The 14,970-nt window shown below is 45.3% G+C and overlaps 1 protein-coding gene across 8 annotated transcripts in view; it reads left to right on the top strand.

Moving 5' to 3' along the window:
- Positions 1 to 14,970, top strand: part of CNTN4 (contactin 4) — a 795,376-nt gene that overhangs the window by 383,430 nt on the left and 396,976 nt on the right. For all 8 annotated transcript variants that reach the window (XM_033132994.1, XM_033132996.1, XM_033132995.1 and 5 more), the window contains one exon: positions 14,428 to 14,569. In XM_033132994.1, the coding sequence (XP_032988885.1) occupies positions 14,515 to 14,569 (55 nt within the window). In that variant the 5' untranslated portion in view covers positions 14,428 to 14,514. The remainder of the gene's footprint in view (positions 1 to 14,427; positions 14,570 to 14,970) is intronic.

Here is a 14,970-nt window from a genome sequence, read left to right on the forward strand (position 1 = left end):
GCTAGCTGCAGAGAAACAGGGGAGAAAAAGGTGAAAAGATAAGAAGGTAAGATTGCCAGAGGTACCTGGCTAAGCCACCGTGTGACTGTGAAAGAGATGCTGCAGAGATGGTGGGGGTGGTGTTGAGCAGGTCTTTCCTGGTTCTGTAAAGTCACGCAGTTAGAAGGAACGTTGGAGGCAGTGACATGGCCACGCTGTGCTCTGGTAACACTGTGCCGGAGTGTGGGGATGGGCCCGAGGGTGGGAGCTGCTCACGGGAGGGACTCGTCTTACGCTGTTCCACAGCTTCCCCAGGAAATCTGCCATCGGGGACCCATGACTTCTCTTCAGACAGGTAACATGCCGCCAGGCCTCCTGTGTTCTGGAAAGAAAGCGAAAACCAGGCGCTTGTGCGTTTTTCCTTGAAACCATCTGCTTGCTGTTGGAAACGCGAGGCTGTCTTTTCGTTTGAGGTATTAGAAAAATTGTGAAGAGTGAATGATAACAAATATTTTTAGGAACTTTAAAGGAGGCTTTGTTACCTATTTGTAATGAGACAAAACTTGGCTCCCAGAGGCAGCCTGACTGTCCCACCTGAAGGAAGTGATGGTGTGTGAGGCGACCCTCGGTCTTTCCCTCGGTGACAGCACTTAGCCGGGCAGGGCCGTGCCTCGGGTCTGCTTTAAGACAGCGGAGCCGATGAGCACATAACTACATGCACACGTGTAATTACATACCCCATCTGTCCGCCCGCACCTGCATTGTTTCTGTACAAGCGCATGAGGTGTTTCTGGAAGTTCTCCTCAATTAGAATGAAGCATCACGTTGTGTTCAGTAACTAACACTGTATGCAATATGCCCACTTTATCCAGGCTAGTGCAGTGGAGCTCAGAAAGACGTGAAGGCTTTTTAATTCCGTTTCTTGTATGGAACAAATTATTCTGTGTTGACACTTGCTTACATCGTATATGTGTGCATATATAATATGTATGATTTATGTCGTGTTTATGTGTTTTTTCTGGCTATTTAACATTGCCCAGAAATGCATCTTCTAATGGCCAGACAGCAGGCGGGGCGGGGGTGGGGTGGGAGGTCTTCATTAGGGACTGTTTGTTGTGAGGGAGGATTGGGTGTTAAACAGGACAAAGCCATCAGTTAGGGTCTGGGCTGCGAGTCACAGAGGCTTCTCAGAGCCCAGGTGAATGTCCACAGCACAGCAGCAACGCGTTCCTTCTCACACCCTCTCCCTGGGTCCTGTCCCTATGCTCATCATGGCTCCCACACTCGTTCCTCAGTTGAGCAGACTCGGGAGAAAGTGGACTCTCGGGAGGAACGGACTCCAGGGCTTAGGAGTGACACATCTGTCATTACCGTCCCATGCATGTCCATTGTCGGTGCCCCCGCCCCACTTGAGGGCTTTCTCTGCGCTGCGAACACAGTTAGAGGACATACACACCATTTCCTCTGGTTGGGAAGAGTCTGCCTTCCTTGCGGGACACTTGGGATGCTGTTCCATTGTTGATGCAGGGGATTCTTTTCCATCCATGAGGGTTACTGTTTCTCAGTTAGTTTGGTCTCCTTCCTGCAGAGGTTTCAGAAGGCAGCCCCGAGATACAGACTGAGGCTGACGTGCGACAGGAGGAATGCCAAATGAGAGCATATGTGTATTCACACTTCCGTGTATACACACTTCCATGTATTATACCTACATGTATTTACACTTACGTGTACTCACACTTACGTGAGCATGGGTACCAGGAGGGTGTATTGTATCAAGTTGTTTTTTTTCTACATTTGGTCTTGAAACTTGGAGTTGAAATGTAGTAAAATCGCGGCTTGAACTGTGTGGAGGCACCGGCTTGAACTGAAGTCATGGGATGCAATTGTGCCTGAAGTAATTTCAACGACTTAGATCTGTCTTTAGTTCTCGACCACATCTCTGAAACAGCCTAAGCCTCACGATGTAAGTTATCTCTAATTAGAATTCTAGTCTCAAAAATGGTTTTTGTAGATAATTCATCTATTTCTTAGTGTCCACAGGTAACCAGAATTACTATATTTTCTTTTACCAACAGCATGTCCAACCGGCTAATTTAAGGAGGAATTCTGATGTCATGAAAATTATCTTATCTATCTATCTATCTAGGTACATATATAGATATACATGTATATATAAATACATTATCTATCTATCTATGTATGTATATATATTTACAGCTATTCCCATTTTTCTGTTTTTCTCCTGTCTTTACATCGATCTCACATTTCATTGCAAAGAACTCACAGTGATAGTAAGTAAGAAATTAAGGGAAAACGTTTGTGCTGTATTTTTAGCATACAAGAAATTCGGATTCCTGGCTTATTTATTTCTTTATTAAGAAAAGTAGGGTAAGCTTGCTTATTTTCAGATCTTCATTTGACTCCTTAGCAGTTTAATTTTAATTAAATTTCAACAGAGTAATGTTATTGACCATATAGATTGCAGTCTGGGCATCTAGACATTATTTCTTCGTTTCACATAATTTTTCCTCCAACCATTGTGTCTTCTGTGAACAAACTTGCATGACCTTTGAGTTTTCTCCAGAAATGATATAGCAAACCATAAATATAACATTACGCTGATATGATGTGTGAACATTTCTTCCAAAGAATATAGCTCCACTGTTGTGCAAACAAAACCCACAGATTTTAAAAGTCTGATTCTCAGGCTAGGAACCGATGGATGCAGCATTAGCCTGATTTGGAAATAACAATAGACTTTCAGAAAAGTTACCGAAAGTGGTTCCCAGTCCCCTACGCCCTTCCCTTCTGGTTCCCTGTGCTGACGTCTGACATGAGCACAACACAGTGCTCAGAACCAGGTAGCGAATGTCTGTACAATACAGGTCAGTCCACAGCAGACCTTACGTGGCATTCACCACTTCTCTGCTGATGTCCTGTTTCTGCTCCAGGGTCTAACCCAGAACCTGAGATTCTATATCGACTCATTTCTCCTTGTTGTCCTTCCTTCATGACAGTTCCTCCATCTTTCCTTGCCTTTCGTGATTGGACACTTTTGAAGTTACTGAGCGGTTGCCTTGTAGGCTCCTACTCCGTTGTCTGGTGTTGTCTGGATTGCACTGAGCCTGGGCGTCGTGGGCCAGGAGACCACAGCACAGTGTGCCCGCTCAGCGCGCCACACCAGAGGGTGCGTGAGCCGCTCTGACTTGCACTGGCAGTGGGTGCCTTGCTCATTTGTTGGAGAGGGAGTTGCCTGAGTTTCCCACTGTAAAGTTACTGTTTCCCCAGCCTTCACTTTCGACATAGACGTGTATATTTCTTCTTAACTCACTATGTATATTGTAAACTCCTTGTACTCTTTTCTTTCTCTGTTTCCCAGCTTAAAAATTAGGATACCGGAATCTAACTGTCATCCCAACAGGTGCCGTAGACTTAATACCCATCCTTTGTCGATTGTTGGATAAAAGCCACTTTATAACTGGGGATGCTCGCCATCACATCTTTAACAAGAGCTTACATAGAATGGGCAAAGTGGACTGCAAGACTGCAGGGACATGTGCTCTCTGTGTCACAGGCCAGCCCCGAACCCTGCTTGTCCCTGGCCCCACGAGGTTTGCCCGACATGGCCTACGCAGCCTAACTCAGCAAAGGACACTTCCATCTGTCACTTGCTACCTATGTGGTACTATGCTAACGGATAGATAAGCACCCACTGATAAGTGAGATAGAAAACTCTGCCCCAGCATCACACTGACATATAGGGCAGGTCCCTGACAAGCCCATGCTTCTGAATCCTGCACTATAATTCCGTCCTGTTCACGTGTATCTGGTGGTGACATGTCCCCACCCATCACAGAAAGGCAACCTTGGTAAACAGGCTTACCAGCTCTCTAGTCTATTTTTCTCTTGGAACGTCAGTGTTATGTGCACTGACACGGTATGTTCAGAGGAAATTGGCCACTTACAGGTCTAGAAGAGAGCAGGGGAGGGGTTGCAGAAGAAATAAGTGGCCCATTTACCTCCTCAAGCTTCTCTTTCCTCTTTGACAAATGGAAACAATCATATACCTCCCCCGTCAAGTTATTGTGAGGATTAGATAACCTATATAGATTCTTTGGGTAGTAACTGACACATAGTAAGCAAGCAAAGGAATAGGAAAAAAAAAAAAGAACAGCGTGTCATTTTATCACTGCCGTCTTTCATGCCTGAGATACAGATGTGGTTGCAACAGACAAGAAAATGGAGGTGAGCACTTGCTTAAATGGTTCTATTTAACGCACGTAACTTCTACACGTATTTGACACCAAATAAGAATGTAAAAGGTGTGTCAGATGGTACAGGAGCACCCTGTCATCAGCATGGAGTCCAAGCTAAAGGAGAGTGACACTGAGCTGTGCTTCTCAGGAAAATAGCCTGGTCTCCAAGAACCCGTGTTCACGAGCACATGGACTAGAAAACACACTAGAATGCATGCTCCGTGACGACAGGGCTTTGCCCACTTCACTGGGCTCTCCAGGGCCAAGCTCAGTGCCTGATCTATTGCAGGTGTTCACCAGACGTTGTTTAGAGGAATGTTCCCTATACTATTTACTTCTGTAAGTAATAGCACAGCATTTGGAATGTACCGTGTGGTTGCCGCCGTGTGAAATGGCAGGCTGTGACTGCAGATCCTGTATTACCAGTTCACTCGTGAGGGGGGCAGTGGCAGGTCCCCAGACTCCATCCATTATGCGACACTTCGGAGTCGCCCCTAGGTAAGGCAGCCCACGGTAAGATCGGTTTACGGTGCTAACCGTCTCACATGCCTGAGCTCATATACTTCTCCGTAAACTTCTGAAGTAGGCTGCAATGTTTCCAAGTTTATAGATGAAAACCTGGAGGATCAGAAATAACTGTTCCAAAACAATGCTAGTATGAGATTAAAAACAAAAACAACAACAACAACAAAACCCAAAACCAAGACTTGAGTTTAGGTCTGTTTCGGAAGACCATGTGTACACTTGGATCACACTGGGCACTTTCCTGGCCCCCGCCATCCAGCCCCCTGCAGTACTACCTTATTTGCTCCCCCAGTAGAATAAAACAAGGTCCGTGAGGGCAGACTGTGTCTGTCTCATTCATGGCTGCATCATGGGGCATTTCCGTTACTAGACTTTTAGTTACTAATTTGTGAGTAAAGGACAAAGGATAAAAGATCTTAGTCCTTTTCATAGCGTCTCAGAACTTGTGCATCTATGTTTGCAATGTGATTTCTGCTCCTTCTGATAAAGTAGACAGAGACTCTCCTTTAGGCTAGTAGATATCTGATCTGGCTGTCCACGTGCTCGCAAGCTGTGCATGGGCAAGTGTGCATACTGACGGATATAGTCGTGAGCTTTCCTTCCCCACCAAGTACATCCACGTACAAGCTCTGAAAGTCATATGGTTCTTGCCACTTTAAAGCCTACACCTAATCCATTAGGTGGTAGAGTGTTTTGTGCTTACCTTTAGCTCGTCTTTCGTTTAGATGATTAAAAAATGTCTGTTGCTGTCTCTGTGTGCAGCGTGCTTCATTAGCAGTGATTTATGTGGGCGTTTAGCAGAACTGGCACTCTGCAGTACACCAGTGGGCAGAAGGAAAACAAACGTGCAAGGATTGCTAACAGCCCTTCTTTGCTGCTCTAGTGGTGGGAGACTTCAGAAAGTATGCAAAGTTGACTTCCCATCACCCAGAAAGCGGGACTGAGACAGGCGTCTCTGGATGGTGTCATCTCTCCCAAGTCCCATCCATCCGCTCTCCTGTGTTGCCCAGGACGGAACCCAGTGGGTTGTGGTTTTCCCCTTCAGGGACACAGCGTGCATCCCACAGCCACGTGTGTCCTGAAGCTGACACTTCCACTGCTGTCCCTCTTCTTTTCCCAAGTTTACCTATCAAAGCCATGCCCAACTTTTTCTAGCAGAATCCAGTTGAACAGATTTTCTCTTGTATTTCCTTCAACAACCTTGTGTTGTCCATTACTGTCACTTTACCAAAGAGGAAAGTGAGGCCAACAGAGGTTAAATGACTTTCCCAGAGTCAACAGCTCAATGGTGGAGTTGGGATTTAAACCTGGCTTGTGTAATTATAAAGCGAATATTTTCGACCACCAGAGGGAAGCCAAAGAAGTTTTTATTTTACTTGTGAACCATATTGATTTTGTCATGTCTACCTGAGATGCTATGTTGAGGAGACTCTGGGATGCCCTTGGGCTGAGCAAGAAAGGGTGACGCCCGCAATTACCGCTGTTCTCCCTGGAGTGGGAAGGGGAGTGGGGCGCCATCTGCTTTCCTGTCTTCAGCTATGGTCTACTTTTGTTCTTGTTTTCCTTGTAATGAGAGTGTACTAATGAGGAAAACAATGTAAAGGAGCAGTAAAGTATCTGCAAAGCAGTCTAAATAAGAGGAAAACACCATGTGCTTTGTCATACAACAAGTGCAGTCTGAGAAGCCTGCATCGTGACTCCTGGGGAGAATTTCAGTAGAGTGGTTAAGTATCTATAATCTGAAGTCAGTCTTTGAGGGTTCACGTTGGGAGTAATGGAAATAACCCATACCTTGGTGGCAGGGGTAGTCATGTGGCTGCGTAAGTCTTTGAAATCCCATTCAACTTTACACTAAGAAGAACACATATCAGTGTATGTAAAATATACTGCAGTAAATTCCGGGGGGAAAGCATTCAGAGTTCATGTCCTGACTTCGTTACTTATCACCTCTAACTGAGGACAATGTATTTGACCCTTAAAATGAAAATAATATTGTTCTCCACCTTAAAGCGTTGTTTGAAAGATTAGATGAGTTAAAACTTAGTAAGAGACCACTGCATAGCAACTGTTCTACAAATGATATCTATTATCTATCATTATCTTAGGTATTTTATATTATATTTTACCATCACATTGCCTCCAACATTGTTTAATAAGTCGTTTGTTAACTACATAAGTTGTATGAGGAAATCTCACAAACATATAAGCTTCAAATGTATATATATATATATATATAATTATATAGCATACATAATATATGAGCAATTATAGCTTTGAACACGCGGCTTTTCTGTTTTCAAATAAGGCTAGCAGGGAAATTGTGTCCATTTGTTTTTCACCTGAACTATAAAAGTGTCCAGTATCTACATGTGTCCAGTCCTAAATATGTACTTATTCAAACTGATGGACTACTAGCTTTGCTTGAACACACTGAATTCATTAGACATGAAAGAATGTTTATGATGAATTTGTGACATATGCTTAAAAAGCTAAGCAGATAGAGAGGAAATTAACTCTAGAAAAACCCAAGAACTACAAAAAGGAAATATAAGCAGTGTATCTTGGGGCTCAGTTGAAAAATTATTAACCAAATGAGCTAATAAAACTGAATTTGGACAACAGTACAGCCAGGTATGCATGTGTGTGTTTGTGTAAGTGTCTCTATCATTGGAAGTGATTGTGTAATACCCCATAAAAGAAGCCCGTATGTACAACCCAAATGCAGAAATAGTGGTCTAAGCGTGTTTAATCAATATCAAGACGCATACCGGAAAAACTTGTTTTCCCCAGGAAGTGGTTCCCTTGGGGAAGGAGGAATAAGTATTTAAGCTATGTTGATGTATTACTTTAATACAAGGAAAAACTAATGGATTAAGGGATGACTTAGTGGAGACCACTAATAGTCATGTGTGTTTGTGGCTTGGGATGACATTTCCAGTAACAGCACCATACATAGAATTTAAAAACAGTGCATCTCAAGCAACTTAGATGGATGGGAAGATAATGCCATCTGAGAAGCTGTGAGGTACCTCGAATGGCTTTGGTGATGACGGGTCCCGTGGCCGTCATTCATTTCTCTAATTATACATCTCCCAAATACACGGCCTTTGTCTGGTATACTCATGCCATTCAGGCCTCCAGGGACGCTTAGAACCATTCGGGTCCATCCCGCTCTTTTCCTGGTGAAGAACCTTGCCCAGCAAGGAAATAACATCACGGACCCAGGAACCCAGCGATTCTACATTGCATGCCAGTGCCCTTTCGAAATGCCACACTGTGACTATTGCATGACTGCAGCTTTTTTAAAAGATGGCCTCCACAGTAGTGACTGTAAAGGTCCTACATCGAAGTGGAACGCAGTTGTATAAGGAGGAAGCATGTTGAGAAATGGCTAGTGGGTGTGCACTCTAACACATTCAGTAATAGGTTTTTTGAAATTGGTGTGTAGAACTCTGTTGGCCCTGAGAATGTATAAGCGATATCCTTCGGCGGCTGAAATAATGAGATATTAGCAAGCCAGCTCTTATGCCAGAGTGTCTGCCTAATGTAATCATTACATTTCTGGTAGGAATTGCCACATGTGGCAGACACTATTTTGCCTAGAAAGCCTTTAAAAATGAAGGAAATTGTCCACCTTAGCCGACCCTCTATAATTCCTCAAAATCCTCTCTAATGTGTGATGGAAACAGAGTCCAAATCAGCCAGCAAGTCAGTGAGTCTGATGTGAATTCAGGACTCTGCCTCATAGCTCTCTACCTCCCAGTTAATAGGTGCAGTTTTCCAAATGTGTTATCCAGGCCCTTCATACTTCTTTTCTTCGCACTGTTCCATTCGTACTTTCATATGCTTGGGAAAACAGTCCAGTGCGAGACAGGAACCAACACACATTTTCTCACATTTTCTCATTCCTAACAGACTACTTATTGCAATCTCCACTAAAGTAAGGGAGACATTAGGGAAATATAAATGGAAAAGCGTCTCTTCTAGTAGATGGAGTAGAAAGTTGGTACAGGAGAACCTCAAGGAAGCTAATTTGATTGACTGATGTGATATGAATTTTCATTATCCAGGAAGAACCAGCTACCATAACCATGGGAAGCAGAGACTATTTGTACTACTCACTTGACATATAAACTAACTTGTATAGTCAGTAATCTTTTCTACCCGGCTGAGTCGTCATGCCCTTGTGGGCAGAGACTTTGACCTTGACTCTGAATTCTGCATATTACCATTTGAATAATGGGCACTCAATAAATGTCCGTTGATTGATCGAGCATTAAGATTTGACTGTGTGCCATTTTCCATTGAAATGATTGACAGGTTGCTTTCTGAGGATGCTGAATCTCTCTCTTGCATTCAGAGCTGCACACTGCTTCCCACCGCCCTGATTGACTGCACCCCTCATTAGTTAATTGTGAAGTTAGAAAACACAAAATTATACAGTTGGGAACTGAGGGTGATCCTTTTTAAAATTCCTGCCTTAAGAATGACTGCACTCTAATAATTACCAATTAGTAAGAAAACAAATGTTCACGTTGGTCTTACACTTAAGGGAAAGCAACATGTCCACAACCGCATTGTCACGGAAGACTTCTGAGCCAACCTTAGTGAAATGTAGCCTTCGACAAGGTCTCTGCTCTGACACCCGTGCTATATTTTGTGTTATGAATAATATACAGATTCTGCACTTTTGCTTACTGGCATCTGGCTTGGCTTCTGCAGAAGGAAAGAAAAGCAGAGTCAGAGAGAAAAGAGTCACCACCCAAACTTAACATGCTTTAAAAGGCACATTGCTTTGTACACATTTCTGTCAAAATCATGACTGCAGAAGAAATAATTTTAACAGACAATGAAGACCCTGAAATTGTTAAAGATATTGCCAACCTTGGTTCAGTCGTCAATTCAAATGGAAACTGCAGCCAAGAAATCAAGAGAAGGCTAAGGCTCAGAAGGGCAGCGACGGAAGAACTAGGAACGATAGTTAAGAGCAAAGACGTGTCATCACAGACCAAGGCTAAGATCTTCCACGCCCTCATATTCCCAATTACTATGTACGGATGTGAAAGTTGGACAGTGAGAAAGGCTAGTAGGGAAAAAAAAAAGTTTCACTAGAAATAATGGTGCTGGAGCAGAGCTCTAGGGAGACCCTAGACCGCCAGAAAGACAAACAAGTGGGTCCGAGAGCAAATTAAGCCTGAAATATCACTGGAGGCAAAAATGATAAAACTTCAGGCACAGCATGAGAAGACAGGGCTCTTTGGAAAAGAAAAGAATGCTGGGAAATACAGAAGGCAGCAGGAAAATAGAAAGACCAAATATGAAATGGACTGACTCCATAACAGAAGCCGTCGGCTGAGTGTGCAGGAGCTGAGTGGGCCTGTGAGGACGGGACACCGTGGATGTCACTCACTCAGAGAGTCACCAGGGGTCAGAGCTAACTCAACGGCCGGTAGCAACAGCACTGTGGCAGAAAACAGCATGGTACTTGAAGTATGAATACATATGTTTGAATCCTGGCTCTATTGCTTTCTAGATGTTTGACCTTGAAAAATTCCCTTAGCCTCTCGTAGTCTAATTTTCCGGGCTATAATTTTATACACGATCGTGATGCCTGACTCCAGGGTTTCTATGAAGGTTACATACAAAGTGAATGCCAGAGCACACAGTAGGTCCACAGAAGATGTTAGTTAAATGTGTCCTTTCATTTGCATACCAACTCTTCATTGACTGCCTACTGTGCCATACACAATTCCACGTGCCTCTTAGATGTCCACGAGCGAAGCAAAGATCCCCTACGCGTATGCTCATCAAGTGTAAAATCTGTCTGGGGAGAGTCTGAATCTGAGTCTGAACAATAATGGTAATTACCGTTTGCTCTCAGACATAAGTCAGTTGATCTTCCCAGCACACCGGTGAGGAAGACAGGGCTCATGGCGTGTCCCCGATCTATAAACAAGCAGGTGTGTTCCCAAGGGTTCAAAGGCTTTTCCAACGTCAAAAACCTTGTGGCAAAACCAGGAAGAAGGAGGTCGGTGGGCTGGATTCCAAGTCCAGCGCTCTCCCGTGTCTTGCTGCCAGGAGCCCTGCTCAGTGTGTGCTGTGCTGGTTGTTCACTTAGTACTTAGAGACGGGGTTCAGTTGTCGACCAGAGAAGAGCAGCAGTGGGGGGACATGGAGAGTCCCTGCTTCTGGGGCTCAGGTTTAAGGCAGATCCCATACAGGGTGTCAGGCCGTTCTCCTGTGTGGTCATCCCCTCACCCCCTTCTCCTGTCCAGCTTCAAGTCCAGACTCTTCAATACACATTCCATGCTGTTTGGGGATCAGGGCCCTGACTTAGGCTGCACTGACCTCAGCGAGGACCTGTGCTGGGGCCTCCAGGCGTCCTCTCGGTTCCAGGCAGTGAGCCGGGAAGGCAGGCCGCAAGGCCGTTATTTCCCAGGTGAGCTGCACCCCTGGTTGGTCCGAGGTTAGAGCATGGGTCTGGGCCGGCCGACTCCGCTCCTGTCATGAACTTGAACTCTAAGTTCTCAGCATCATGCCTGTGTTGTCCTGCTCAGTGGCCTTAAAACCCCCCTGTTCTCTCTTGTGTGTCCTTAAAGGCACAGTTCAAAGTGTTAGCCCTTTCGAGAGGGTCCTTGCAGCCCCTGCCCTACCACCCTGCACCGCAGCTGAGTTAGACGGAGTTCTTTTGTGTCCTCTGTGCCTTATACTTAATAAACTTATTACGAACATTGCACTGAATCAGAACAGCAGGTGCAGTCTTCCTGCCTCGCCAAGCAAACAGTGATCTCCTTGAGAACAGAACTCTCACCCCCACTGGCTCTGCACCCCCAACACCCAGCACTGTTCCCGCCACACAGTAAGACCCGTGCCTGTTCGTTGAGCTGAGTTAGAACTATTTGGACACCAGCAAGACTTTAATTGAGCAGAACGCTAACACTGATCACTATATGCTCAGACCCAGATATAGATGCTGAACCCGGGAAGCTTAAGGGGGGAACAGAACCGTGCTTTTGTCTTAAGCACCTTATGGCTTCCCCACGACTGGTGCTCTTGGGATTCTTTGACGGGTTGGGCTACGGTAGCAAAGTGTGAAAAGAGCCTGTAGCATTCCCTGTTAGTCGTCTTCGTTGGCTTAGCCAGAGAGAGCAACCAGGTCCTGTTTCATTGAGTGCTCCCGCCCCTCTCCTGAGCCCCCAGGATTTACGGGTCTAATTCTTGAGCCGACTCTCAGAGTTAGTGATGAGCACGCTGCGTTTTGCTGCAGCCACCCTCGGGTGATAAACCAGAGAGCTCCGAGCCGCAGGGGCCATCTGTCACCGCCATAACCCTCAGCTCGGCCTGCAGCTTGCTTTCTGGCTCTGGCAGAAAACCCGAAATTATGAAACTTTGTATCCCACACCACAGTGCCACGTGAGGTCCGTGAATCTTCAGCTCCCTTCAGAAAGCCTGGTGCTCCGCTCGCCGCTGCCCACTAGACAAATTACTGTCAAGACCCCATTATTTCTGACGAGTGAAGGTGAACCTTACCTACCCGAATGTAAATAAATGCCGATGGAGTTCTTGAATTCCTTCATCCTTAAAAGTCCATAGCTCTTAACAGAGCACACACTGGAAATGGCATGGTATCACCAGGTAAATCTTTCTCGGGTAATTGGATACATTTCCTAAGCTCCTTTTAATTGCTTCAAGAAACTACTTAACATTGCCGTCCAATCCCCAGATCCGAGATGACATTTCCCTCACAAAATTAATTATTAATACCCTGATCATTTGCTTAAGACATTAATAGATTTCATTGATCAGCACATCCTGTGTATCTAAAATGGCCTAATCACCATGCGTGTCAGAAGAGGATCTGAACATATTCAATTAGATACCCTGCCCACTTTCGGCCCAATCCGCAGATCAGAAGTCGAGAGTCCCTTTTGTCTTCACTACACACGAAGCCCAACTTTATCAGAAACTGAGCTATGCAAGGGCACAGAGGAAGGCGAGTTCTTTAATGAGGGTTCTTCACTTTCTAGCAGCTTCCTGGTAAGCAGAGGGCTTCTCAGTGAGCACACAGTATAAATTAATGCTGAGTGCCCTGGAAGGACGAGCTGATGTCGGTCAGGTTTTCCTGCAAGTCTGTGTTCACTCACAGCTTTTCCTTAGGAGTGGGGGTGCCGTGAGAAGCCCCAGGTTATCATCCGCTACCATAAGGGGTGTACCGTAACAGCACCTAGCGTGTATAGGGTGCTGTAGAGTTCTCAGAGCAGTTTCCTTTTCTTAACCATGAGGTTTGTCCTTGGAACAACCTTGAGAGGGAGGCGGGGTGGGTACAGGATCGTGCCACTAGTTACAGCCAGAACTGCAGTGAGAATGCCAGTCTCCGGGTTCCTAGACTTGTCACTTGTTTGATTAACTGATGACTAAGAGGCATCCTGCTCATTTTTCAATGCCAGTGGCAGTTCATCTGCTTCATGAGGTCTCCCCAGCCGGAAAGTTCCCTCCTTCCTTCATAACAGCGTATTAAACGGCTGAAATGGCAGGTAAGTGCCCTACCCCGCAGTAGGCGACCCTGGAGGACGGAGCCGGTGTCTTCACGCTGGCATATCTTCTGCCTCACCTAGTGTCTGGGAAGCAAACAGGTGCCGTGTACATGCACACACGCACGTCGGGCCGGCAGTGGCGTTGGGAGAAGGGATGGGTGCATGAGAGCAAACACTATGAATTCTGGTTTTCTGAGGACACCGTGGCTTCATTTGGTTCAAGCAGCGTTTAGAAAATAGTGTGACCTGATTTCCAACATGTAAAACTTGGGAGATTTTCAAAATACAAAAACGTTTTCAACGTTTCTTAGGAAAGTCATAGGTGTTCCTGCAGTCCTGGGATCTGTGCCCCGCGTGTTAGCCTTCAGCTGGAGCCGAGCAGCACCTGCCGCCAGTGGCACACGGTGGTGTCACTCATGCGCTCACCTGCCTTGTCGCCTTTGGCGCACAGAACAAGCAGCCTGTCTGTGCCATAGACTTGTCCCGTTTTAAGATTCCTGGCTAATCGAGCCTTCATTGTCGTTCTTGACCATGCTCTGGGTTTGCCCAAAAGAAACCAGTAGACAGCTACTCAGACTTGGTGGAATTTCTCTCGATAGACACTGGAGCTGCGTAGTTCTGGTGTGTTTTAGAGATAAAACATGGAGCATAGGCAAAAATGTGTAGTTTGATGGGGTACTTAATTTTCCCACACAAAGCTTCGTTCTAAAACTGGGGAATTTCACCTTAAGACCCACCAAGGTTGACCCCATCTTGTTCAGTAGCAGTTCTTGTGGACTCACTTTTTTGGGTGTGTTTTAATTGGCAAATGACTAAGAACAGGGACTGGGAAGGACCTTGTAAACAGTAGTCCAATCTCCTGCCGTCGGGTTGGTTAGCATCTAATCAGAATCCATTCCTGCCTTCACTTGGTAGTCATCGGACACACCAGCTCTAATCCCCACCCACTTATTATTTGTAAGAAAAGGAAAGGAGGCTTATTGGCTTCATATTTATGATTTAACATGCTTCTCTCTTCTTGAATCGTACTTGGTCACGGGTGAATTTTATTTGTATACAAGTAAAGATGCATTTGCGAGACCACCAGGAGGAGAATTCCCAAATCTCATTGTAATATCTTTTCTTTCCTACAGATTAAAGGTTGAACGAGGCTTAAAAGAAGCAGTGATTCTATTCACTTGTTATTGGACTTGAAACTCCTTTGACCTCGGAAGCTGAAGATGAGGTTGCCATGGGAACTGCTGCTCCTGCAATCATTCATGTTGTGCCTTGCAGGTAGAGTGTCATTTTAAAACTTTTTGATTTAAAAACGCCACTGTATTTCACACTAATTCAAAAGTGGGCCTTCACTTTCGATGGCAATGATCAAATCCTGAAGTGCCTGCCACTGTGGTCACACTGGCCGACGCTGTTGAATACACATCCCTGATGTCTTTTAGTGGCTGTTTTCATGGTGTGGCATCCAGAGCTAGACACTGATGTTTCGCCTGTCTGGCTGGTCCTTTCAGAGTCATTTGAACTATTATGTTGCTTGAAAGTTGTTATTTTTGCTCATCCCAGTGCTCAGTTGCTCAGACATATCGGGCAATAAAACCGATAATTTTGTTGGGGGTGTCACCTGCTGTGGTGTCCGTGCGTGGAGTTAATCTGGGTAGCCCTTTCAGGGTCTGTGTCAA

Source organism: Rhinolophus ferrumequinum, chromosome 17, assembly GCF_004115265.2.
Source record: "Rhinolophus ferrumequinum isolate MPI-CBG mRhiFer1 chromosome 17, mRhiFer1_v1.p, whole genome shotgun sequence".
NCBI lineage: Eukaryota > Metazoa > Chordata > Mammalia > Chiroptera > Rhinolophidae > Rhinolophus > Rhinolophus ferrumequinum.